At 48.0% G+C, this 25,000-nt stretch overlaps 2 protein-coding genes and 1 long non-coding RNA gene across 4 annotated transcripts in view; 1 reads left to right on the top strand and 2 right to left on the bottom strand.

Annotated features, from left to right (window-relative positions):
* The window catches only part of LOC135560035 (nuclear factor 7, brain-like), a 7,982-nt gene extending 5,075 nt beyond the window's left edge, over positions 1 to 2,907 (top strand). Inside the window, exons 4-6 of the mRNA XM_065001036.1 lie at positions 160 to 343; positions 1,205 to 1,390; positions 1,632 to 2,907. Coding sequence (XP_064857108.1) covers positions 160 to 343; positions 1,205 to 1,390; positions 1,632 to 2,195 — 934 coding nt within the window. The 3' untranslated portion in view covers positions 2,196 to 2,907. The remainder of the gene's footprint in view (positions 1 to 159; positions 344 to 1,204; positions 1,391 to 1,631) is intronic.
* A 14,035-nt stretch (positions 2,908 to 16,942) lies between these two features.
* LOC135560019 (uncharacterized) lies at positions 16,943 to 18,119 on the bottom strand. Its single transcript, XR_010458642.1, has 2 exons — positions 17,886 to 18,119; positions 16,943 to 17,851 (listed from the first exon to the last, which is right to left on the bottom strand). It is a non-coding gene; the product is annotated as an uncharacterized LOC135560019 (long non-coding RNA).
* A 3,539-nt stretch (positions 18,120 to 21,658) lies between these two features.
* Positions 21,659 to 25,000, bottom strand: part of LOC135560022 (adhesion G protein-coupled receptor E1-like) — a 32,213-nt gene continuing 28,871 nt past the window's right edge. For both annotated transcript variants that reach the window (XM_065001013.1, XM_065001012.1), the window contains 2 exons: positions 21,839 to 22,010; positions 21,659 to 21,753 (listed from right to left, as the gene is read on the bottom strand). In XM_065001013.1, the coding sequence (XP_064857085.1) occupies positions 21,679 to 21,753; positions 21,839 to 22,010 (247 nt within the window). In that variant the 3' untranslated portion in view covers positions 21,659 to 21,678. The remainder of the gene's footprint in view (positions 21,754 to 21,838; positions 22,011 to 25,000) is intronic.

Genomic DNA, 25,000 nt, shown 5'->3' with positions numbered 1-25,000 from the left:
CTCACTTTCCCTCCCCCTGCCCCCTCTTCCCCCAACCCCTCCCTTTCAGCACAACCCTTTACAGTGAGTCTGTGGGGAGGGACGGAGTGGTGTGTCCCCTATCTCCCCCTCTCACTTTCCCTCCCCTGTCCCACTCTTCCCCCAACCCCTCCCTTTCAGCTCCAGTAACCCTGGACCCGACCACGTCCTGCCCATCTCTGGTCCTCTCCCTGGGCTAACCTCTGTCCAGCTGGGAAAGGAGAGGATCCAGATCCAGCCTGCTAACCCAGAGAGATTTGACCCGATCGACTGCGCTCTGGGCTGGGAAGGATTCAGTGCCGGCACCCACTGCTGGACCGTGGAGGTGAGGCACTCACTGACTGAGGATGGGTTTCACATGGCACACTGTTCACTATTTGGTGCTTTTGACCACGGCCCATAAACACACACTGATGGAGGTTTTGGTGCTTTTGACCAGGGCCCATAAACACACACTGATGGAGGTTCTTGGTGCTTTTGACCAGGGCCCATACACACACACTGATGGAGGTTCTTGGTGCTTTTGACCAGGGCCCATAAACACACACTGATGGAGGTTCTTGGTGTTTTTGACCAGGGCCCATACACACACACTGATGGAGGTTCTTGGTGCTTTTGACCAGGGCCCATAAACACACACTGATGGAGGTTCTTGGTGCTTTGACCAGGGCCCATACACACACACTGATGGAGGTTCTTGGTGCTTTTGACCAGGGCCCATAAACACACACTGATGGAGGTTCTTGGTGTTTTTGACCAGGGCCCATACACACACACTGATGGAGGTTCTTGGTGTTTTTGACCAGGGCCCATACACACACACTGATGGAGGTTCTTGGTGCTTTTGACCAGGGCCCATACACACACACTGATGGAGGTTCTTGGTGTTTTTGACCAGGACCCATACACACACACTGATGGAGGTTCTTGGTGTTTTTGACCAGGGCCCATACACACACACTGATGGAGGTTTTTGGTGCTTTTGACCAGGGCCCATACACACACACTGATGGAGGTTCTTGGTGTTTTTGACCAGGGCCCATACACACACACACACAGAACTTTATTGATGGTATTGGAGGAATATTATATATATTTGTCTTTCAGGAATGGTACTTTGTCGGTACAATTCAAAATATAATAAGTATACAAGAGTATAATGATAACAAATATATCCTGCTTCAAGGTTGGAGAGAGCAGCAACTGGACAGTTGGTGTGGCTAGCCAATCGGTGCGTAGGAGGGAGGAGTTTGAGGCGTGTCCGGAGGAGGGGCTATGGACCCTCAGCCTACGGAATGGGACGTACCGTGCCATGACCACACCCTGTACCACCCTCCCTCTGGACTGGTCCCGCCCCTTTCACAGGATCAAGGTGGGGCAATAGTTAGATAAGAGGGTGTACTTGAGAGAGGGGAGGCACACCCACAAGTATTAGAATAGAATCAAATAGATTCAGTTAATTAACTGTTGACCCTGTGTGTCTAACTTAGTCTTCTGTTTCTGTAGTTTTACCCTGTAAGACAGAGTGCCAACAACAGATTTCCTTTTTTCTTCATTTATCATTTCTTATAGATAAACCATCCTCATAAAATGAAGTTTTATGTTATCTTTAGGTGTTTCTGGACTGGGAGGAGGGTCAGGTGGAATTCTGGGATGCCATGAGGGACAAACTCCTGTTCACCTTCACGCACCGCTTCACAGAGACGCTGTATCCGTACTTCGAGAGCAGCTGTTCTAAGTGCTGGCTAGTGGTGTTACCCCAGAGAGTGTGTGTGGAGGTAGAGCTAGATCCTATCCCTGGGGATGACGATGGAGACCAGATCCCACACGACGGATCATCCAATGAGGGAGAGGATACCGAGACTAGATCCACTGACGACAGCAAGCTGACAGAAACCGGATCCCCTGTCGAAGCCCAGATCCCAATGACCGGATCTCCCAAGATCTCAACCACTGACCAGAACCAAGAGACAAGATCCCCTGACAAAACGTCAAACACCGGATCCGCTCAAAGGATGGGCCGGATCCCAAAGACTAAATCCACCGGAAAGGGAAAGATCCCACAGACTGGATTCGCTGTTCAGAAGCAGATCAAAAACACGAGATCCAATGGAAGCTACCACATCACGAAGGATAGGCCGCTAGTCCAGGTCAGGAGGACAGGATCCACTGAGTGATCCACTGAGAGAACCACTGAGAGATCCACAAGCAACAACACAGAGATCAAGTTGCCCTGCAGCTGAGCCCAGATCATCCAACACACAAGAGATCACCCAACACAGACTAGATCCCCTACCTCCACAGACTAGATCTCCTACCTCCACAGACTAGACCCCCTACCTCCATAGACTAGATCCGCTACCTCCATAGACTAGATCCCCTACCTCCATAGACTAGATCCCCTACCTCCATAGACTAGATCCCCTACCTCCGTAGACTAGATCTCCTACCTCCACAGACTAGATCCCCTACCTCCACAGACTAGATCCCCTACCTCTGTTGACTAGATCCCCTACCTCCGTTGACTAGATCTCCTACCTCCGTTGACTAGATCCCCTATCTCCGTTGACTAGATCCCCTACCTCCGTTGACTAGATCTCCTACCTCCGTTGACTAGATCTCCTACCTCCGTTGACTAGATCCCCTACCTCCGTTGACTAGATCTCCTACCTCCGTTGACTAGATCCCCTACCTCCATAGACTAGATCCCCTACCTCCACAGACTAGATCCCCTACCTCCACAGACTAGATCTCCTACCTCCACAGACATTTTAACATTTAAGTCATTTAGCAGACGCTCTTATCCAGAGCGACTTACAAATTGGTGCGTTCACCTTAAGACATCCAGTGGAACAGCCACTTTACAATAGTGCATCTAAATCTAGTAAAGGGGGGTGAGAAGGATTACTTTATCCTATCCTAGGTATTCCTGAAAGAGGTGGGGTTTCAGGTGTCTCCGGAAGGTGGTGATTGACTCTGCTGTCCTGGCATCGTGAGGGAGTTTGTTCCACCATTGGGGGGCCAGAGCAGCGAACAGTTTTGACTGGGCTGCGCGGGAACTGTACTTCCTCAGTGGTAGGGAGGCGAGCAGGCCAGAGGTGGATGAACGCAGTGCCCTTGTTTGGGTGTAGGGCCTGATCAGAGCCTGGAGGTACTGAGGTGCCGTTCCCCTCACAGCTCCGTAGGCAAGCACCATGGTATTGTAGCGGATGCGAGCTTCAACTGGAAGCCAGTGGAGAGAGCGGAGGAGCGGGGTGACGTGAGAGAACTTGGGAAGGTTGAACACCAGACGGGCTGCGGCGTTCTGGATGAGTTGTAGGGGTTTAATGGCACAGGCAGGGAGCCCAGCCAACAGCGAGTTGCAGTAATCCAGACGGGAGATGACAAGTGCCTGGATTAGGACCTGCGCCGCTTCCTGTGTGAGGCAGGGTCGTACTCTGCGGATGTTGTAGAGCATGAACCTACAGGAACGGGCCACCGCCTTGATGTTAGTTGAGAACGACAGGGTGTTGTCCAGGATCACGCCAAGGTTCTTAGCGCTCTGGGAGGAGGACACAATGGAGTTGTCAACCGTGATGGCGAGATCATGGAACGGGCAGTCCTTCCCGGGAGGAAGAGCAGCTCCGTCTTGCCGAGGTTCAGCTTGAGGTGGTGATCCGTCATCCACACTGATATGTCTGCCAGACATGCAGAGATGCGATTCGCCACCTGATCATCAGAAGGGGAAAGGAGAAGATTAATTGTGTGTCGTCTGCATAGCAATGATAGGAGAGACCATGTGAGGTTATGACAGAGCCAAGTGACTTGGTGTATAGCGAGAATAGGAGAGGGCCTAGAACAGAGCCCTGGGGGACGCCAGTGGTGAGAGCGCGTGGTGAGGAGACAGATTCTCGCCACGCCACCTGGTAGGAGCGACCTGTCAGGTAGGACGCAATCCAAGTGTGGGCCGCGCCGAGATGCCCAACTCGGAGAGGGTGGAGAGGAGGATCTGATGGTTCACAGTATCGAAGGCAGCCGATAGGTCTAGAAGGATGAGAGCAGAGGAGAGAGAGTTAGCTTTAGCAGTGCGGAGCGCCTCCGTGATACAGAGAAGAGCAGTCTCAGTTGAATGACTAGTCTTGAAACCTGACTGATTTGGATCAAGAAGGTCATTCTGAGAGAGATAGCGGGAGAGCTGGCCAAGGACGGCACGTTCAAGAGTTTTGGAGAGAAAAGAAAGAAGGGATACTGGTCTGTAGTTGTTGACATCGGAGGGATCGAGTGTAGGTTTTTTCAGAAGGGGTGCAACTCTCGCTCTCTTGAAGACGGAAGGGACGTAGCCAGCGGTCAGGGATGAGTTGATGAGCGAGGTGAGGTAAGGGAGAAGGTCTCCGGAAATGGTCTGGAGAAGAGAGGAGGGGATAGGGTCAAGCGGGCAGGTTGTTGGGCGGCCGGCCGTCACAAGACGCGAGATTTCATCTGGAGAGAGAGGGGAGAAAGAGGTCAGAGCACAGGGTAGGGCAGTGTGAGCAGAACCAGCGGTGTCGTTTGACTTAGCAAACGAGGATCGGATGTCGTCGACCTTCTTTTCAAAATGGTTGACGAAGTCATCTGCAGAGAGGGAGGAGGGGGGGGAGGGGGAGGAGGATTCAGGAGGGAGGAGAAGGTGGCAAAGAGCTTCCATGGTTAGAGGCAGATGCTTGGAATTTAGAGTGGTAGAAAGTGGCTTTAGCAGCAGACACAGAAGAGGAAAATGTAGAGAGGAGGGAGTGAAAGGATGCCAGGTCCGCAGGGAGGCGAGTTTTCCTCCATTTCCGCTCGGCTGCCCGGAGCCCTGTTCTGTGAGCTCGCAATGAGTCGTCGAGCCACGGAGCGGGAGGGGAGGACCGAGCCGGCCTGGAGGATAGGGGCCATAGAGAGTCAAAGGATGCAGAAAGGGAGGAGAGGAGGGTTGAGGAGGCAGAATCAGGAGATAGGTTGGAGAAGGTTTGAGCAGAGGGAAGAGATGATAGGATGGAAGAGGAGAGAGTAGCGGGGGAGAGAGAGCGAAGGTTGGGACGGCGCGATACCATCCGAGTAGGGGCAGTGTGGGAAGTGTTGGATGAGAGCGAGAGGGAAAAGGATACAAGGTAGTGGTCGGAGACTTGGAGGGGAGTTGCAGTGAGGTTAGTGGAAGAACAGCATCTAGTAAAGATGAGGTCGAGCGTATTGCCTGCCTTGTGAGTAGGGGGAAGGTGAGAGGGTGAGGTCAAAAGAGGAGAGGAGTGGAAAGAAGGAGGCAGAGAGGAATGAGTCAAAGGTAGACGTGGGGAGGTTAAAGTCGCCCAGAACTGTGAGAGGTGAGCCGTCCTCAGGAAAGGAGCTTATCAAGGCATCAAGCTCATTGATGAACTCTCCGAGGGAACCTGGAGGGCGATAAATGATAAGGATGTTAAGCTTGAAAGGGCTGGTAACTGTGACAGCATGGAATTCAAAGGAGGCGATAGACAGATGGGTAAGGGGAGAAAGAGAGAATGACCACTTAGGAGAGATGAGGATCCCGGTGCCACCACCCCGCTGACCAGAAGCTCTCGGGGTGTGCGAGAACACGTGGGCGGACGAAGAGAGAGCAGTAGGAGTAGCAGTGTTATCTGTGGTGATCCATGTTTCTGTCAGTGCCAAGAAGTCGAGGGACTGGAGGGAGGCATAGGCTGAGATGAACTCTGCCTTGTTGGCCGCAGATCGGCAGTTCCAGAGGCTACCGGAGACCTGGAACTCCACGTGGGTCGTGCGCACTGGGACCACCAGATTAGGGTGGCCGCGGCCACTCGGTGTGGAGCGTTTGTATGGTCTGTGCAGAGAGGAGAGAACAGGGATAGACAGACACATAGTTGACAGGCTACAGAAGAGGCTACGCTAATGCAAAGGAGATTGGAATGACAAGTGGACTACACGTCTCGAATGTTCAGAAAGTTAAGCTTACGTAGCAAGAATCTTATTGACTAAAATGATTAAAATGATACAGTACTGCTGAAGTAGGCTAGCTGGCAGTGGCTGCGTTGTTGACTTTGTAGGCTAGCTGGCAGTGGCTGCGTTGTTGGCACTACACTAATCAAGTCGTTCCGTTGAGTGTGATAGTTTCTACAGTGGTGCTATTCGGGGGCTAGCTGGCTAGCTAGCAGTGTTGACTAGATCCCCTACCTCCACAGACTAGATCCCCTACCTCCATAGACTAGATCCCCTACCTCCATAGACTAGATCCCCTACCTCCACAGACTAGATCCCCTACCTCCATAGACTAGATCTCCTACCTCCACAGACTAGATCCCCTACCTCCACAGACTAGATCTCCCACCTCCACAGACTAGATCTCCCACCTCCACAGACTAGATCCCCTACCTCCATTTACTAGATCTCCTACCTCCATAGACTAGATCCCCTACCTCCACAGACTAGATCCCCTACCTCCACAGACTAGATATCCTACCTCCACAGACTAGATATCCTACCTCCACAGACTAGATCTCCTACCTCCACAGACTAGATCCCCTACCTCCACAGACTAGATCTCCTACCTCCACAGACTAGATCCCCTACCTCCACAGACTAGATCCCCTACCTCCATAGACTAGATCCCCTACCTCCATAGACTAGATCCCCTACCTCCATAGACTAGATCTCCTACCTCCACAGACTAGATCCCCTACCTCCACAGACTAGATCCCCTACCTCTGTTGACTAGATCCCCTACCTCCGTTGACTAGATCTCCTACCTCCGTTGACTAGATCTCCTACCTCCGTTGACTAGATCTCCTACCTCTGTTGACTAGATCTCCTACCTCCGTTGACTAGATCCCCTACCTCCGTTGACTAGATCTCCTACCTCCGTTGACTAGATCCCCTACCTCCATAGACTAGATCCCCTACCTCCATAGACTAGATCCCCTACCTCCACAGACTAGATCCCCTACCTCCACAGACTAGATCCCCTACCTCCACAGACTAGATCCCCTACCTCCATAGACTAGATCCCCTACCTCCATAGACTAGATCCCCTACCTCCACAGACTAGATCCCCTACCTCCACAGACTAGATCCCCTACCTCCACAGACTAGATCTCCCACCTCCACAGACTAGATCTCCCACCTCCACAGACTAGATCCCCTACCTCCATTTACTAGATCTCCTACCTCCACAGACTAGATCTCCTACCTCCACAGACTAGATCCCCTACCTCCACAGACTAGATCTCCTACCTCCACAGACTAGATCCCCTACCTCCACAGACTAGATCCCCTACCTCCACAGACTAGATCTCCTACCTCCATAGACTAGATCCCCTACCTCCACAGACTAGATCTCCTACCTCCATATATTAGATCTGCTACCTCCACAGACTTGATCCCCTACCTCCACAGACTAGATCTCATAGATGCTGTCATTGACTAGATCACCTAAAACACTATATTTGAGATCTCTTACAAGCATTTCTGTGTAATGTTGTAATACACAGTGTATTATAGTGGAGGTAATGTTGTAATACACCGTGTATTATAGTGGAGGTAATGTTGTAATACACAGTGTATTATAGTGGAGGTAATGTTGTAATACACAGTGTATTATAGTGGAGGTAATGTTGTAATACACAGTGTATTATAGTGGAGGTAATGTTGTAATACACAGTGTATTATAGTGGAGGTAATGTTGTAATACACAGTGTATTATAGTGGAGGTAATGTTGTAATACACCGTGTATTATAGTGGAGGTAATGTTGTAATACACAGTGTATTATAGTGGAGGTAATGTTGTAATAAACAGTGTATCATAGTGGAGGTAATGAAGCATCTGTTCTCCCAGTGTAATGTGTTTTGAATAAAGAACAAATAAAGAATGATACTGTTTGAGTGATAAAAAAAACATGTTTTAACTGGGCAAGTCAGGTAGGAACAAATTATTATTTACAATGACGGCCTAATGGGGAACAGTGAGTTAACTGCCTTGTTCAAGGGCACAACAACAGATTTTTACTTTGTCAGTTTGGGGACTTGATCAAGCAACCTTTCGGTTACTGGCCTAATGCTCTGACCACTAGGCTACCTGCCACACGTACAAACACTATGCTTAACATATTCACACCAAAATTAATACATCCTAATAAATAGTCACTTTTTTTATACAAACATTTACTCACATCAAATTCATGATTCTCCCCCCAAACCTGAAGACAATAGAAAACAGACTACTAGACGCTACAGTAAAGTGCAGTGTTGTGTCTCACAAGCACAGCTAACACAGAATATATGCTCTATCCCAAATGATACCATATTCCCTATGGGCTAAGATCAGAAGTAGTGTACTTCTGTATGGAGGGAATAGGGCTCTGGTCTAAAGTAGTGCACTACTGCATGTAGGGATTAGGGCTCTGGCCTAAAGTAGTGCACTACTGTATGTAGGGAATAGGGCTCTGGTCTAAAGTAGTGCACTACTGTATGTAGGGAATAGGCTCTGGTCTAAAGTAGTGCACTACTGTATGTATTGAATAGGGCTCTGGTCTAAAATCGTGCACTACTGTACGTAGGGAATAGGGCTCTGGTCTCAAGTAGTGCACTACTGTATGTAGGGATTAGGGCTCTGGTCTAAAGTAGTGCACTACTGTATGTAGGGAATAGGGCTCTGGTCTCAAGTAGTGCACTACTGTATGTAGGGATTAGGGCTCTGGTCTAAAGTCTAATGGCATAATCTACACACAATACCCCAGAATGAAAAAACGAAAACAGGTTGGAGAGAGGGAGGGAGGGAGTGAGTGAGGAGGGGAGCGAGGATTGAGAGAGGAGAGAGGGAGGGCTGGATGGAGGGGGGAGGGGAGTGAGGATTGAGAGAGGAGAGGGAGGGCTAGATGGAGGGAGGAGGGGAGTGAGGATTGAGAGAGGAGAGAGGGAGGGCTAGATGGAGGGAGGAGGGGAGTGAGGATTGAGAGAGGAGAGAGGGAGGGCTGGATGGAGGGGGAAGAGAAGGACATTGGTCAACAGTATCCAAAGTAGACTCGACAGACAGAAGCTGCTCTCAAATGGAACAATTACAGTGGGGAGAACAAGTATTTGATACACTAACGATTTTGCAGGTTTTCCTACTTACAAAGCATGTAGAGGTCTGTAATTTCTATCATAGGTACACTTCAACTGTGAGAGACCTTCTCTCTGCCCCATGGTAAATGTGTAGAATTTCAGGAAATGAGTTATAAGATCTTCTCTCTGCCCCATGGTAAAATGTGTAGAATTTCACTCTGAGGGCCTATAGAGGCAGGAAACTCTGAGGGCCTATAGAGGCAGGAAACTCTGAGGGCCTATAGGGGCAGGAACCTCTGAGGGCCTATAGGGGCAGGAACCTCTGAGGGCCTATAGGGGCAGGAAACTCTGAGGGCCCAGAATAGGCTAGTTGATACAATGTTGCAAGGTTGTTAGCAACAACTTCTGCTGGACATTCATATTGGGCCGTTGCCGGGTGATTGATTTGATACAATGTTGCACTTCACTAACTCAAATCAATACAGAAAGGGAGGCAGGCAGACAGGCGGAGTAACGTCCAAACGAGCTTCAATGCCATACAACACTCCTTCTGTGGCCTCCAACTACCCTTAAATGCTAGTAAAGCCAAATGAATGCTCTTCAACCGTTCGCTGCCCGCACCCGCCCGCCCGAATAGCATCACTACTCTGGAAGGTTCTGACCTAGAATACGTGGACAAGTACAAATACCTGGGTGTCTGCCTAGTCTGTAAACTCTCCTTCCAGACTCATATCAAACATCTCCAATCCAAAATCAAATCTTGAATCGGCTTTCTATTTCGCAACACAGCCTCCTTCACTCACGCCGCCAAACTTACCCTAGTAAAACTGACTATCCCATCGATGCTCGACTTCGGCGATGTCATCTACAAAATAGCTTCCAATACTCTACTCAGCAAACTGGGTGCAGTCTATCACAGTGCCATCCGTTTCGTTTCCAAAGCGCCTTATACCACCCACCACTGCGACCTGTATGCTCTAGTCGGCTGGCCCTCGCTACATATTCGTCTACAGACCCACTGGCTCCAGGTCATCTATAAGTCTATGCTAGGTAAAGCTCCGCCTTATCTCAGCTCACTGGTCACCATAACAACACCCACCCGTAGCACGCGCTCCAGCAGGTATATCTCACTGGTCACCATAACAACACCCACCCGTAGCACGCGCTCCAGCAGGTATATCTCACTGGTCACCATAACAACACCCACCCGTAGCACGCGCTCCAGCAGGTATATCTCACTGGTCACCATAACAACACCCACCCGTAGCACGCGCTCCAGCAGGTATATCTCACTGGTCACCATAACAACACCCAACCGTAGCACGCGCTCCAGCAGGTATATCTCACTGGTCACCATAACAACGCCCACCCGTAGCACGCGCTCCAGCAGGTATATCTCACTGGTCATCCGCAAAGCCAACACCTTCCTTGGCCGCCTCTCCTTCCAGTTCTCTGCTGCCAGTGATTGGAACAAATTGCAAAAATCACTGAAGCTGGAGACTTACACTTCCCTGACTAACTTTAAACATCAGCTATCTGAGCAGCTAACCAATCGCTGTAGCTGTACATAGTCCATCTGTAAATAGCCCACCCAATCTACCTACCTCATCCCCATATTGTTTTTATTTACTTTTCTGCTCTTTTGCACACCAGTATCTCTACTTACACACCATCATCTGCTCGTCTATCACTCCAGTGTTAATCTGATAAACATGCTTCAAGAGGGCCACCATTGTTCCTGTTCCCAAGAAAGCTAAGGTAACTGAGCTAAACGACTACCACTAGCACTCACTTCCATCATCATGAAGTGCTCTGAGAGACTAGTCAAGGACCATATCACCTCCACCCTACCTGACACCCTAGACCCACTCCAATTTGCTTACCGCCCAAATAGGTCCACAGACGATGCAATCTCAACCACATTGCACACTGCCCTAACCCATCTGGACAAGAGGAATACCTATGTGAGAATGCTGTTCATCGACTACAGCTCGGCATTCAACACCATAGTACCCTCCACGCTCGTCATCAAGCTCGAGACCCTGGGTCTCGACCCCGCCCTGTGCAACTGGGTACTGGACTTCCTGACGGGCCGCCCCCAGGGGGTGAGGGTAGGCAACAACATCTCCACCCCGCTGATCCTCAACACTGGGGCCCCACAAGGGTGCGTTCTGAGCCCTCTCCTGTACTCCCTGTTCACCCACGACTGCGTGGCCACGCACGCCTCCAACTCAATCATCAAGTTTGCGGACGACACAACAGTGGTAGGCTTGATTACCAACAACGACGAGACGGCCTACAGGGAGGAGGTGAGGGCCCTCGGGGTGTGGTGTCAGGAAAATAACCTCACACTCAACGTCAACAAAACTAAGGAGATGATTGTGGACTTCAGGAAACAGCAGAGGGAACACCCCCCTATCCACATCGATGGAACAGTAGTGGAGAGGGTAGTAAGTTTTAAGTTCCTCGGCATACACATCACAGACAAACTGAATTGGTCCACTCACACAGACAGCATCGTGAAGAAGGCGCAGCAGTGCCTCTTCAACCTCAGGAGGCTGAAGAAATTCGGCTTGTCACCAAAAGCACTCACAAACTTCTACAGATGCACAATCGAGAGCATCCTGGCGGGCTGTATCACCGCCTGGTACGGCAACTGCTCCGCCCACAACCGTAAGGCTCTCCAGAGGGTAGTGAGGTCTGCACAACGCATCACCGGGGGCAAACTACCTGCCCTCCAGGACACCTACACCACCCGATGGTACAGGAAGGCCATAAAGATCATCAAGGACAACAACCACCCGAGCCACTGCCTGTTCACCCCGCTATCATCCAGAAGGCTGCATCAAACAGGTGCATCAAAGCTGGGACCGAGAGACTGAAAAACAGCTTCTATCTCAAGGCCATCAGACTGTTAAACAGCCACCACTAACATTGAGTGGCTGCTGCCAACACACTGACACTGACTCAACTCCAGCCACTTTAATAATGGGAATTGATGGGAAATGATGTAAAATATATCACTAGCCACTTTAAACAATGCTACCTAATATAATGTTACATACCCTACATTATTCATCTCATATGCATACGTATATACTGTACTCTATATCATCTACTGCATCCTTACGTAATACATGTATCACTAGCCACTTTAACTATGCCACTTTGTTTACATACTCATCTCATATGTATATACTGTACTCGATACCATCTACTGTATCTTGCCTATGCTGCTCTGTACCATCACTCATTCATATGTCTTTATGTACATATTCTTTATCCCCTTACACTGTGTATAAGACAGTAGTTTTGGAATTGTTAGTTAGATTACTTGTTGGTTATTACTGCATTGTCGGAACTAGAAGCACAAGCATTTCGCTACACTCGCATTAACATCTGCTAACCATGTGTATGTGACAAATACAATTTGATTTGATTTGATTTGAAATTGTAATTACTTGGCTACTATGGCCTATTTATTGCCTTACCTCCTCATGCCATTTGCACACTGTAAATAGACTTTCTTTTTTTGCTATTGTGTTATTGACTGTACGCTTGTTTATCCCATGTGTAACTCTGTGTTATTGACTGTACGCTTGTTTATCCCATGTGTAACTCTGTGTTGTTGTTTATCCCATGTGTAACTCTGTGTTGTTGTTTATCCCATGTGTAACTCTGTGTTGACTGTCCCATGTGTAACTCTGTGTTATTGACTGTACGCTTGTTTATCCCATGTGTAACTCTGTGTTATTGACTGTACGCTTGTTTATCCCATGTGTAACTCTGTGTTATTGACTGTACGCTTGTTTATCCCATGTGTAACTCTGTGTTGTTGTTTATCCCATGTGTAACTCTGTGTTGTTGTTTATTCCATGTGTAACTCTGTGTTGTTGTTTATCCCATGTGTAACTCTGTGTTGTTGTTTATCCCATGTGTAACTCTGTGTTGTTGTTTATCCCATGTGTAACTCTGTGTTGTTGTTTATCCCATGTGTAACTCTGTGTTGTTGTTTATCCCATGTGTAACTCTGTGTTGTTGTTTATCCCATGTGTAACTCTGTGTTGTTGTTTATCCCATGTGTAACTCTGTGTTGTTGTTTCTGCTGTACTGCTTTGCTTTATCTTGGCCAGGTCACAGTTGTAAATGAGAACTTGGTCTCAACTAGCTTACCTGGTTAAATAAAGGTGAAATCAAATTTTTTAAATAAGAGAGATGAATGAGATTGAAAGAACCTGCATATATTCATCTGAATATTATCTGGTTTATGTATTTTTACTTAGTTGGTTTTAAGCCTACAGCTACATTGGCCTCGGCTATCTCTTAGTTCCATATACTTAGCTGCCAATGTAGCCTGGTCTCATAGACTAGACGTAACATAGTAAATGTAAATCCGGGACACTGAAATGAGTATGATATGTTACATTTGGTACGGTAACATAAGACGAATACTTAACAGGGAGGGTGGGTATAAACCCCAAGGTTGCGAGTTCGATTCTCATCATGGAAAATTTTAGCATTTGAGCTAATTAGCAACTTTTCAACTACCTACTACTTTTTTGATAATTAATTAATTAATAATACAAAATAAAATAGTTTAATCATTTTTATTGGAACACAAATGGTTGCCATTTTAACATCACCCCACCAGGTGGTGCTACAGCAACTTCAACACTTGTTGAGAGAAGGAGAGAGACAGTCAGACAGAGAGAGAGGGTGAGGGAGGGAAGAGAGAGAGGGGAAGAGATAGAGCAATCGGACAGAGAAAGAGAAAGGGTGGAGGAGAGGTGGGGGAGGGAGAGAGAGAGGGTGGAGGAGAGGTGGGGGGAGGGAGAGAGAGAGGGTGGAGGAGAGGTGGGGAGGGAGAGAGAGAGGGTGGAGGAGAGGTGGGGAGGGAGAGAGAGGGGTGGAGGAGAGGTGGGGGAGGGAGAGAGAGGTGGGGGAGGGAGAGAGAGAGGGTGGAGGAGAGGTGGGGGAGGGAGAGAGAGAGGGTGGAGGAGAGGTGGGGAGGGAGGGGAGAGAGACAGTCAGAGAGAGGTGAGGGAGGGAAGAGAAAGGGGGAAGAGAGAGAGCAATCGGACAGAGAAAGAGAAAGGGTGGAGGAGAGGTGGGGGAGGGAGAGAGAGAGGGTGGAGGAGAGGGGGAGGGAGAGAGAGAGGGTGGAGGGAGAGGTGGGGGAGGGAGAGAGAGAGGGGTGGAGGAGAGGTGGGGAGGGAGAGAGAGAGGGTGGAGGAGAGAGTGGGGGGAGGGAGAGAGAGAGGGTGGAGGAGAGGTGGGGGAGGGAGAGAGGGAGGGGTGGAGGAGAGGTGGGGGAGGGAGAGAGAGGGTGGAGGAGAGGTGGGGGAGGGAGAGAGAGAGGGTGGAGGAGAGGTGGGGGAGGGAGAGAGGAGAGACAGTCAGAGAGAGAGAGGGTGAGGGAGGGGAAAGAGGGGAAGAGAGAGAGCAATCGGACAGAGAAAGAGAAAGGGTGGAGGAGAGGTGGGGGAGGGAGAGAGAGAGGGTGGAGGAGAGGGGGAGGGAGAGAGAGAGGGTGGAGGAGAGGTGGGGGAGGGAGAGAGAGAGGGTGGAGGAGAGGTGGGGGAGGGAGAGAGAGAGGTGGAGGAGAGGTGGGGGAGGGAGAGAGAGAGGGTGGAGGAGAGGTGGGGGAGGGAGAGAGAGGGTGGAGGAGAGGTGGGGGAGGGAGAGAGAGAGGGTGGAGGAGAGGTGGGGGAGGGAGAGAGGAGAGAGACAGTCAGAGAGAGAGAGGGTGAGGGAGGGAAGAGAAAGAGGGGAAGAGAGAGAGCAATCGGACAGAGAAAGAGAAAGGGTGGAGGAGAGGTGGGGGAGGGAGAGAGAGAGGTGGAGGAGAGGGGGAGGGAGAGAGAGAGGGTGGAGGAGAGGTGGGGGAGGGAGAGAGAGAGGGGTGGAGGAGAGGTGGGGGGAGGGAGAGAGAGAGGGTGGAGGAGAGGTGGGGGAGGGAGAGAGAGGGTGGAGGAGAGGTGGGGGAGGGAGAGAGGAGAGAGACAGTCAGACAGAGAGAGAGAGGGTGAGGGAGGGAAGAGAAAGAGGGGAAGAGAGAGAGCAATCGGACAGAGAAAGAGGGGTGGAGGAGAGGTGGGGGGGAGGGAGAGAGAGGGTGGAGGAGAGGGAGAGAGAGGAGGAGGAGGTGGGGGAGGGAGAGAGAGAGGGTGGAGGAGAGGTGGGGAGGGAGAGAGAGAGGGTGGAGGAGAGGTGGGGGAGGGAGAGAGAGGGTGGAGGAGAGGTGGGGGAGGGAGAGAGGAGAGAGACAGTCAGACAGAGAGAGAGAGGGTGAGGGAGGGAAGAGAAAGAGGGGAAGAGATAGAGCAATGGACAGAGAAAGGGTGGAGGAGAGGTGGGGGAGGGAGAGAGAGAGGGGAAGAGAGAGAGAGAGGAGAAGAGGTAGGGGGATGGAGAGAGAGAGAGAAGAGAGAGAGAAGGTGGAGGAGAGGTAGCTGGAGGGAGAGAGAGAGAGTAGAGGATAGGTAGGGGGAGAGAGAGAGAGAAGAGAGAGAAATAGTGTAGAGGAGAGGTAGGGGGAGGGAGGGAGAGAGAAGAGAGAGGGTGAAGGAGAGGTAGGGGTAGAAGAGAGAGAGAGGGTGGGGGAGAGGTTGGGGGAGAGAGAGAAGAGAGAGAGAGAGAGGGTGGAGGAGAGGTAGAGGGAAGGAGAGATAGAGAAGAGAAAGAGAGAGAAGAGAAAGAGAGAGAGAGTGGAGGAGAGGTAGGGGGAGAGTGAGAGAGAGAGAGAGGGTGGACGAGAGGTAGGGGGAGAGAGAGAGAGCGAGAGAGAGAGAGCGGGGGAGGAGAGGTAGGGGGAGGGATAGAGAAGAGAGAGAGAGAGGGTGGAGGAGAGGTAGGGAGAGAGAGAGAGGAGAGAGATAGGGTGGTGGAGAGGTAGGGGAAGGGAGAGAGAGAAGAGAGAGAGAGGGTGGTGGAGAGGTAGGGGAAGGGAGAGAGAGAAGAGAGAGAGAGGGTGGTGGAGAGGTAGGGGAAGGGAGAGAGAAGAGAGAGAGAGGGAGAGAGAGTGGTGGAGAGGTAGGGGAGGGAGAGAGAAGAGAGAGAGGTGGAGGAGAGGTAGGGAGAGAGAGAGTGAATAGAGATGGTGGAGGAGTAGTAGGGGAGGGAGAGAGAGAGGAGGGGACGAGAGGTAGGGGAGGGAGAGAGAGAGAGAGAGAGAGCAACTTTTTCCCACTCCTATCGATAAAATAATTGTATTAAGTCATGCAAATGTTTTACAGTTCGTAAAGTTGCAAATGCATTGTGTTATTACGAGATAATGTGATAGGTATTTTAATATTTTACCTTTTTTAAAAACATTTGAATAATAATAATACAAAATATCAGCTGTCTTGAATGGGACGATAATGCAAGAGTTGATTGATTTCATTGGTCATCAACACAAGGCTCAGTCATTTCATTCAGGGTAAGTGTAGTTTAGCCATGAGTTACCGTGCCTCGAAACAGGTCATTTCTGAAGGATTCGTTGCCATAGAAATGTACCTGGCTTAAAGGTGAGCCCCTTTCGTATGACCGGTTATCCTGAGTTGAACTCAGAGTTGACCAAAGATACCTCGCTGACTCCTCAAATTAAGCTTTCTAGGATTCCCCTCAGTACTTACAGGATAGTAAAACCAGGAACATTCTGACAAGTGGGGACATTTCAACAGACCCCACCAGGAACATTCTGACAACGGGTCATTTCAACAGACCCCACAAGGAAAAAGGCTTTTTTGGGCTTAGGGGTTAGGGTTACAATCAGGGTCAGAATTTGGGTTAGGGGTTATGTTAGGGTTATAATTTTGAATGGGGGGCAGTTGTTTGGTCCCCACAAGGATAGTTAAACAAGTGTGTGCGTGTGTGTGTGTGTGTGTGTGTGTGTGGTAAGAAGACATCTACAGTAGGTTCTTTGTAACAAGAATTTAATTGTAGATAACATTACAGATATACCAAAAGCGCACCCACCCACTGACACACCCACACAGATCCCCACCCACACAGACCCCACACAGACCCCCCCCCCCAGCCATACAGACTCCCGCAGTCAAGTACAACAATAAGTGCTTACATTCAGAACTCTGCTCATAGAATAACATAAAAATTATACATTCTAAAGAAATTCACAGTCGCTTTGAATAATTTTTCATATAATACACATTCATTAAAAAAAATAAACTAAACCAAACCGATTGTTGAAGTGAAAGTGCAAAATAATAGAATTAAAAATAAATATTGATTGCAGACATTGTTTTGACAATTTCTTGAAGACAGCTGAGTATCTGGATGATTTCGCTTAGACCAAGTAGTAGGGTGGAACCTTAAAGGCCCCCCCCCACCCACCCACCACTTGTTTTGGTTATCAGCTGAGGGATGTGACCACTTTCAAACAATAGACTGAGCTGTGGATGCAAGAACATCCGTGAGCTCAAAATGATGTTTTTTAACCATGTGACATTGTTTACAAACAATGGATTAACACAAGTTTATATTTCGGGTTGTGATGTTGAACTTGAACAGTTCAACTTAACTTATTAGGCAGTTATAAGTCATAATCTTCAAGAATCAATGGCTATAAATAAATATAAATCACTAATTTAAAATTTAAAAAAAATAATAATTTGATGAACCTTAGATCTGTGCCTAAGGACCTCTACCATGGCAGAACTGTACAGTACATTACTGTATTCTGATCCTAGATCTGTACCTAAGGACCTCTACCACTTTATTCATGATATTATAATATTATCTTTTGTAGCGACCTTCACCCAACACCTAGCGACCTTCACCCAACACCTAGCGACCTTCACCCAACACCTTCACCCAACACCTAGCGACCTACACCCCACACCTAGCGACCTTCACCCCACACCTAGCGACTTTCACCCAACACCTAGCGACCTACACCCAACACCTAGCGACCTTCACCCAACACCTAGCGACCTTCACCCAACACCTAGCGACCTTCACCCAACACCTAGCGACCTTCACCCAACACCTAGCGACCTTCACCCAACACCTAGCGACCTTCACCCCCACACCTAGCGACCTTCACCCCACACCTAGTGACCTTCACCCCACACCTAGTGACCTTCACCCAACACCTAGCGACCTTCACCCAACACCTAACAACAACCTCGTCAGGAGGTTGGGATCTCTTGGCGTAACAACTAAGGTGTTGGGTTCATAGTCGCTGGACCCGGGTTCAGTTGGTCAGAAGTAAACTAACCTTCATGTGTCCAGGAAAATGCCCACAGGGTATCACATTGTCTTTAACCTTTCAAACAAATGACCAGGTTTTCCCCAAAATCCCGATTGGAGAATTCCTGCTTATTTCTTCCTGATTCCGGGAATCTTTCAACTGGGATTTCTGGGAAAAACCTGTCGATAAACACTGTTTTTGGACAAAAGCAGTGTGATTGATGAAGCCATGTTCTACTCAAAGACTCTTATATTATCTCATTATATGCATAGAGGTCAGAGGCATCATGCCCATAGGGGACACAGGGGCTTATCCAGGTTGGTAACTATCTTAGCTGACATGCCTGCTGGCAAAGTTGGCAGACTTTGGAAAAGAAAGCAATAACTAAATGTATTGAATCAGGCTCATATTCCATTAAATATTTTAGCCAGATTTTAAAAAGAGATTTCTTTAAAAAAGTAACCACCAGTCAGGAGGGTACAGACATCTCAAGAGATAAACTTAGACATGCAGAAATAAATATATATATATATTTGACATAGAATTAAACATAATGGTTTTGGCTCTAGATTGCAGGAAAAAGCTTTTTGAGGTCTTTGAAAAATTCTAAATGATTCAACTAGTCCCCTTCTGGACCACCCACCACCCACCAGCCATCCTCTCATCCCCTTCCGGACCACCAGCCATCCTCTCATCCCCTTCTGGACCACCAGCCATCCTCTCATCCCCTTCCGGACCACCAGCCATCCTCTCATCCCCTTCTGGACCACCCACCAGCCATCCTCTCATCCCCTTCCGGACCACCAGCCATCCTCTCATCCCCTTCTGGACCACCATCCATCCATCCATCCTCTCATCCCCTTCCGGACCACCAGCCATCCTCTCATCCCCTTCTGGACCACCCGCCATCCTCTCATCCCCTTCTGGACCACCATCCATCCTCTCATCCCCTTCTGGACCACCCACCATCCATCCATCCTCTCATCCCCTTCCGGACCACCAGCCATCCTCTCATCCCCTTCTGGACCACCCGCCATCCTCTCATCCCCTTCTGGACCACCATCCATCCTCTCATCCCCTTCCGGACCACCAGCCATCCTCTCATCCCCTTCTGGACCACGCGCCATCCTCTCATCCCCTTCTGGACCACCCACCATCCATCCATCCTCTCATCCTCTGTGTCCCTTCAGATTGTTGGGGTCCATGAAGGCCCTGATAGAGGTTGCTATGGTACCACTTCATAATAACTATAACGAATAAGCATTTTAACAAACAATTTATGAACTATAAAAAAATATATGTTTGTAAGCGTTTATAAAAGTACTAAAATAGTACTGATCTTGTGTGGCTGTAAAAGGACATAAAGAGGATATAACTTCTGATTGGATGACATAAGATCAAATGGATTACTATTGGATGACATTAAGATCATATATATTCTGATTGGATGACATAAACACCATATTGTCCTTCTTTCTTTTCTGTCTGTAAGATGCTCTGCATATGAACATCTGCTTAATGACTGAAATGTAAATGTTACGTCGGTGAAAATGAAACTACTGTGACATCATTGCATCATTGCCACTTCCTACTCCCCCTTATCCTATTGGATGACATAAAGAGAATATGGAGTCCTATTGGATGGCAAAGATTATATGGATTCCTATTGGATGGCATGAAGATCATTTAACTTCTGATTGGATAACGTAACGCTTGATAAGACAGTGGTTAACATCACGTTTGATATGAAGTGTCTAATCAGAGGAGGAATTGAAGGAGTCCGAGCACAGATCACTGGGGCTAAGACACATTTAAGACACATTTTCTGCTGACCAGCTGGGCTAGTACACGCTTAGACAAGGGGGTTCCTAAAGGGGTTTTCTGCTGACCAGCTGGGCTAGTACACGCTTAGACAAGGGGGTTCCTAAAGGGTTTTTCTGCTGACCAGCTGGGCTAGTACACGCTTAGACAAGGGGGTTCCTAAAGGGTTTTTCTGCTGACCAGCTGGGCTAAGTACACGCTTAGACAAGGGGTTTCCTAAAGGGGTTTTCTGCTGACCAGCTGGGCTAGTACACGCTTTGACAAGGGGGTTCCTAAAGGGGTTTTCTGCTAACCAGCTGGGCTAAGTACACGCTTAGACAAGGGAGTTCCTAAAGGGGTTTTCTGCTGACCAGCTGGGCTAGTACACGCTTAGACAAGGGGGTTCCTAAAGAGGTTTTTCTGCTGACCAGCTGGGCTAGTACACGTTTAGACAAGGGGGTTCCTAAAGGGGTTTTCTGCTGACCAGCTGGGCTAAGTACACGTTTAGACAAGGGGGTTCCTAAAGAGGTTTTTCTGCTGACCAGCTGGGCTAGTACACGTTTAGACAAGGGGGTTCCTAAAGGGGTTTTTCTGCTGACCAGCTGGGCTAAGTACACGTTTAGACAAGGGGGTTCCTAAAGGGGTTTTCTGCTGACCAGCTGGGCTAGTACACGCTTAGATAAGGGGGTTCCTAAAGGGGTTTTCTGCTGACCAGCTGGGCTAAGTACACGCTTAGACAAGGGGGTTCCTAAAGGGGTTTTCTGTTGACCAGCTGGGCTAGTACACGCTTAGACAAGGGGGTTCCTAAAGGGTTTTTCTGTTGACCAGCTGGGCTAGTACACGCTTAGACAATGGGGTTCCTAAAGGGGTTTTCTGCTGTCCGCATAGAAGCACCTTTTGGTTTCAGGTAGAACTTTTTTTGGTTGAAGGAAGAACCCTCTGTGGAAAGGCAACTAGATGGAATCCAAAAAGGTTTCTACATGGAACCAAAAAGGGTTATTGAAAGAGTTCTCCTACCGGGACAGCCGAAGAACCCGTTAAGGTTATAGATAGGGCACATTTTTACTTTTCTAACCAGGCCTGAAAAGGGAGGGGGAGTCGTGCATTATGGGCACATTTCAACTCCTGTGTCCTGGGTACTGACCAGGCCTGAAAAGGGAGGGGAGAGTAAAGACGAGTGAGTGATTATGGGGGATTGGTGATGTCATCATGGCAGATACACCTGTAACTGTCCGTCAGGGCTCAGTAACCACGGCAACCCCTGTGTCCTGGAACACTGACCACTAACCCCTGATCCCTGACCTCTAACCCCATGACCTTTGGCCAAGTTCCAATCCAGATGTCTGTCTGAACTCACACAAACCATGAAATAGCAGCAGATACCTGAGGTTAATGTACATAATGAAAGCTCTCTCTCTCTCTCTCTCTCTGTCTCTCTCTCTCTCTCTCTCTCTCTCTCTCTCTCTCTCTCTCTCTCTCTCTCTCTCTCTCTCTCTCTCTCTCTCTCTCTCTGTCTCTCTCTCTCTCTCTCTCTCTCTCTCTCTCTCTCTCTCTATATATATATATATATATATATATATATATATATATACTGTATGTGTGTGTGTGTGTGTGTACCTGGGATTGGCTGGAGGAAGGGTTGTTAGTGCTGAAATCTGAGTCTCTTCTTCTGTGGTGTGCAGATACAGGACAGCAGCTTGCAATACTCCTCTCTAACCTGATGAGGGCAGCAGAGCACAGTGTTACACACACACACACACACACACACACTACACACACAACACAACACAACACACACATACCGTTTTGTTCAGTAGGCAGTGCATGATGAACAGCAGTGCTCCCTGTAGAGAGTTGAGGATAGTGAAGAGATATGTCATGACCACTGTCCCCTCCTCTTGGAACTGGAACACTCCAAATATCCACATAGTACCCAACACACACAGCTGGGCCACTGCTGTCACTGTGAACACCCTGGAGAGAGAGAGGGGAGGGGGAAGGGGGGAGGGAAGGGGGAAGGGGGGGGGAGGGGAGGGGGGAGAGGGGAGATGGAAGGGGGGAGGGGGTGGGGGGGAGGAGGAGGGAGGAGGGGGATATAGGGAGGGAGGAGAAAAGAGGAGGTTAAGGGGAGGAAGGGAGGGAGGAGGGATGGGAGGGGAGGAGGGGGGAGCAAGACAGTTTTAGAAGTTTTACTTCACAAATAAAATCTGAATTGCATTAATTCATTCATTCACACACCAAGGATTTGGGGCTGTCCTAACATTCAACTTTATTTCTTCATTCACCCGTCTGTCTGTCTCTCTGTCTCTCTGTCCATTCTTCTCTCTGTCTCTCTGTCTCTCTGTCTCTCTCTCCATTCCTCTCTCTGTCTATCTCTCCATTCCATTCTCTGTCAATTCAATTAAATTCAAGTTGCTTTATTGGCAATGGAAACATATGTTCACATTGCCAAAGCAAGTGAAGTAGATAATATACGAAAGTGAAATGAACAATAAAAATGAACAGTAAGCATTACAATCACAGAAGTTCCCAAAGAATAAAGACATTATAAATGTCATATCATGTCTATATACAGTGTTTTAACTATGTGCAAATAGTTAAAGTATAAAAGGGAAAATCAATAAACATAAATATAGGTCGCAAATCTTGCTGCTGTGATGGCACACTGTGATGGCACACTGTGATGGCACACTGTGATGACACACTGTGATGGCACACTGTGATGACACTGTGATGGCACATTGTGATGGCACACTGTGATGACACACTGTGATGACACACTGTGATGGCACACTGTGATGGCACACTGTGATGGCACACTGTGATGGCACACTGTGATGGCACACTGTGCGAGTTTATCAAAATCGGGTTTGTTTTCAAATTCTTTGTGGATCTGTGTAATCTGAGGGAAATATGTGTCTCTAATATGGTCATACATTGGGCAGGAGGTTAGGAAGTGCAGCTCAGTTTCCACCTCATTTTGTGGGCAGTGTGAACATAGCCTGTCTTCTCTTGAGAGCCAGGTCTGCCTACGGCGGCCTTTCTCAATAGCAAGGCTATGCTCACTGAGTCTGTACATATTCAAAGCTTTCCTTAAGTTTGGGTCAGTCACAGTGATCAGGTATTCTGCCACTGTGTACTCTCTTTTGAGGGCCAAATAGCATCCTAGTTTGCTCAGTCTTTTTGTTAATTCTTTCCAATGTGTCAAGAAATTATCTTTTTTCGTTTTCTCATGATTTGGTTGGGTCTAATTGTGTTGCTGTCGTGGGGCTCTGTGGGGTGTGTTTGTGAACAGAGCCCAAGGACTATCTTGCTTAGGGGACTCTTCTCCAGGTTCATCTCTCTGTAGTTGATGGCTTTGTAATACCTTCTTATGGCTTGGGGGCAGTATTTCAACATCTGGATGAGAAGCGTGCCCAAAGTACACTGACTGCTACTCAGGCCCAGAAGCTAGGATATGCATGTCATTGGTAGATTTGGATAGAAAACACTCTGAAGTTTCTAAAACGGTTTTAATGATGTTTGTGAGTAAAATAGAACGTATGTAGCAGGCGAAACCCAGAGGACAAAACTTCCAGGATTTGTTTTTTTGAGTTCACTCTCTTTTCAATGAGGTTTCATTGGGAATCTAGAATTCTAAGGCAGTTGTTTGCAGTTCCTATTGCTTCCACTGGATGTCGACAGTCTTTAGAAATTGGTTGATGTTTTTCCTTTGAGGAATGAAGAAGTACGGCTGTTCAGAACGAGGGTCGAGTGAAATGCACTGTTTAATAGAGGTGCGTGACCAGAAATGCTCGCTACACTTTGTTTTCCTCTGTTATTGAACGTTGTTTATCCCGTCTTAAATTTGACCGATTATTTACGTTAAAAAATACCTAAAGTTGTATTAGGAAAGTTGTTTGAAATGTTTGGACAAAGATTACAGGTAATTTAGGAGATATTTTGTAGTCAAGTTGCGCGAGTGGTAACTGTTTTTTTTCTGGATCAAACACGCCAAATAAATTGACATTTTGGATAAAAGGACCATTTGTGATGTTTATGGGACATATTGGAGTGCCAACAGAAGAAGCTCGTCAAAGATAAGGCATGAATTATATCTTTATTCCTGAGTTAAGTGTTGCACCTGACGGGTTGAATTATGATTGTCTGTGTTTGTTTGATGGGGTGCTGTCCTCAGATAATCGCATGGTTTGCTTTCGCCGTAAAGCCTTTTTGAAATCTGACACAGCGGCTGGATTAACTAGAAGTTTATCTTCAATCCTATGTATAACACTTGTATCTTTTATCAATGTTTATGATGAGTATTTCTGTCATTTGATGTGGCTCTCTGCAATTTAATCGGATGTTATGTTCAGTAATGCATTGTCTCAAATAACGCGTCAATTTACACTGAGGTTTTTGGACATAAAGAGCGACTTTATTGAACAAAACATACATTTATTGTGCAACATGGAGTCCACCAGATGAACATCGTCTAAGGTTAGTGATTAATTTAATCGCTATTTCTGACTTTTGTGAGCCGTCTCCTTGGCTGGAAAATGTCTGTATGGTTTTCTGTGGCTAGGCGCTATCCTAACATAACATTTCCCTGAATCTGGATTTTTGGGATGTCTCTAGGGCGATTGGGCTGGACGCTGGTCTAATTTCAATTGATCAGGAAAAGGCATTTGACCGAGTTGAACATAAATACCTATGGCACTCCTTTGAGGCTTAAGCTTCAGTTCTGGTTTTATTGATCAAGGTGATATATGGTGACATTGAAAGAGTATTGAAAGTTAACGGTGGCTTCAGTGCTCCTTTTAAAGTGTGTAGAGGAACTAGACAGGGGTGTTCGTTGTCCAGTGCTCCTTTTAAAGTGTGTAGAGGAACTAGACAAGGGTGTTGATTGTCCAGAATGTTGTATGCCATCGCTATAGAGCCACTACTAAATAGCATTAGACGTCGCATTGAAGTGGTGAACCTTT

Source organism: Oncorhynchus nerka, linkage group LG15 (genome assembly GCF_034236695.1).
Source record: "Oncorhynchus nerka isolate Pitt River linkage group LG15, Oner_Uvic_2.0, whole genome shotgun sequence".
NCBI lineage: Eukaryota > Metazoa > Chordata > Actinopteri > Salmoniformes > Salmonidae > Oncorhynchus > Oncorhynchus nerka.
Note: the sequence above shows the minus strand (reverse complement) of the source record. Positions and strands in the feature narration are given on the sequence as shown.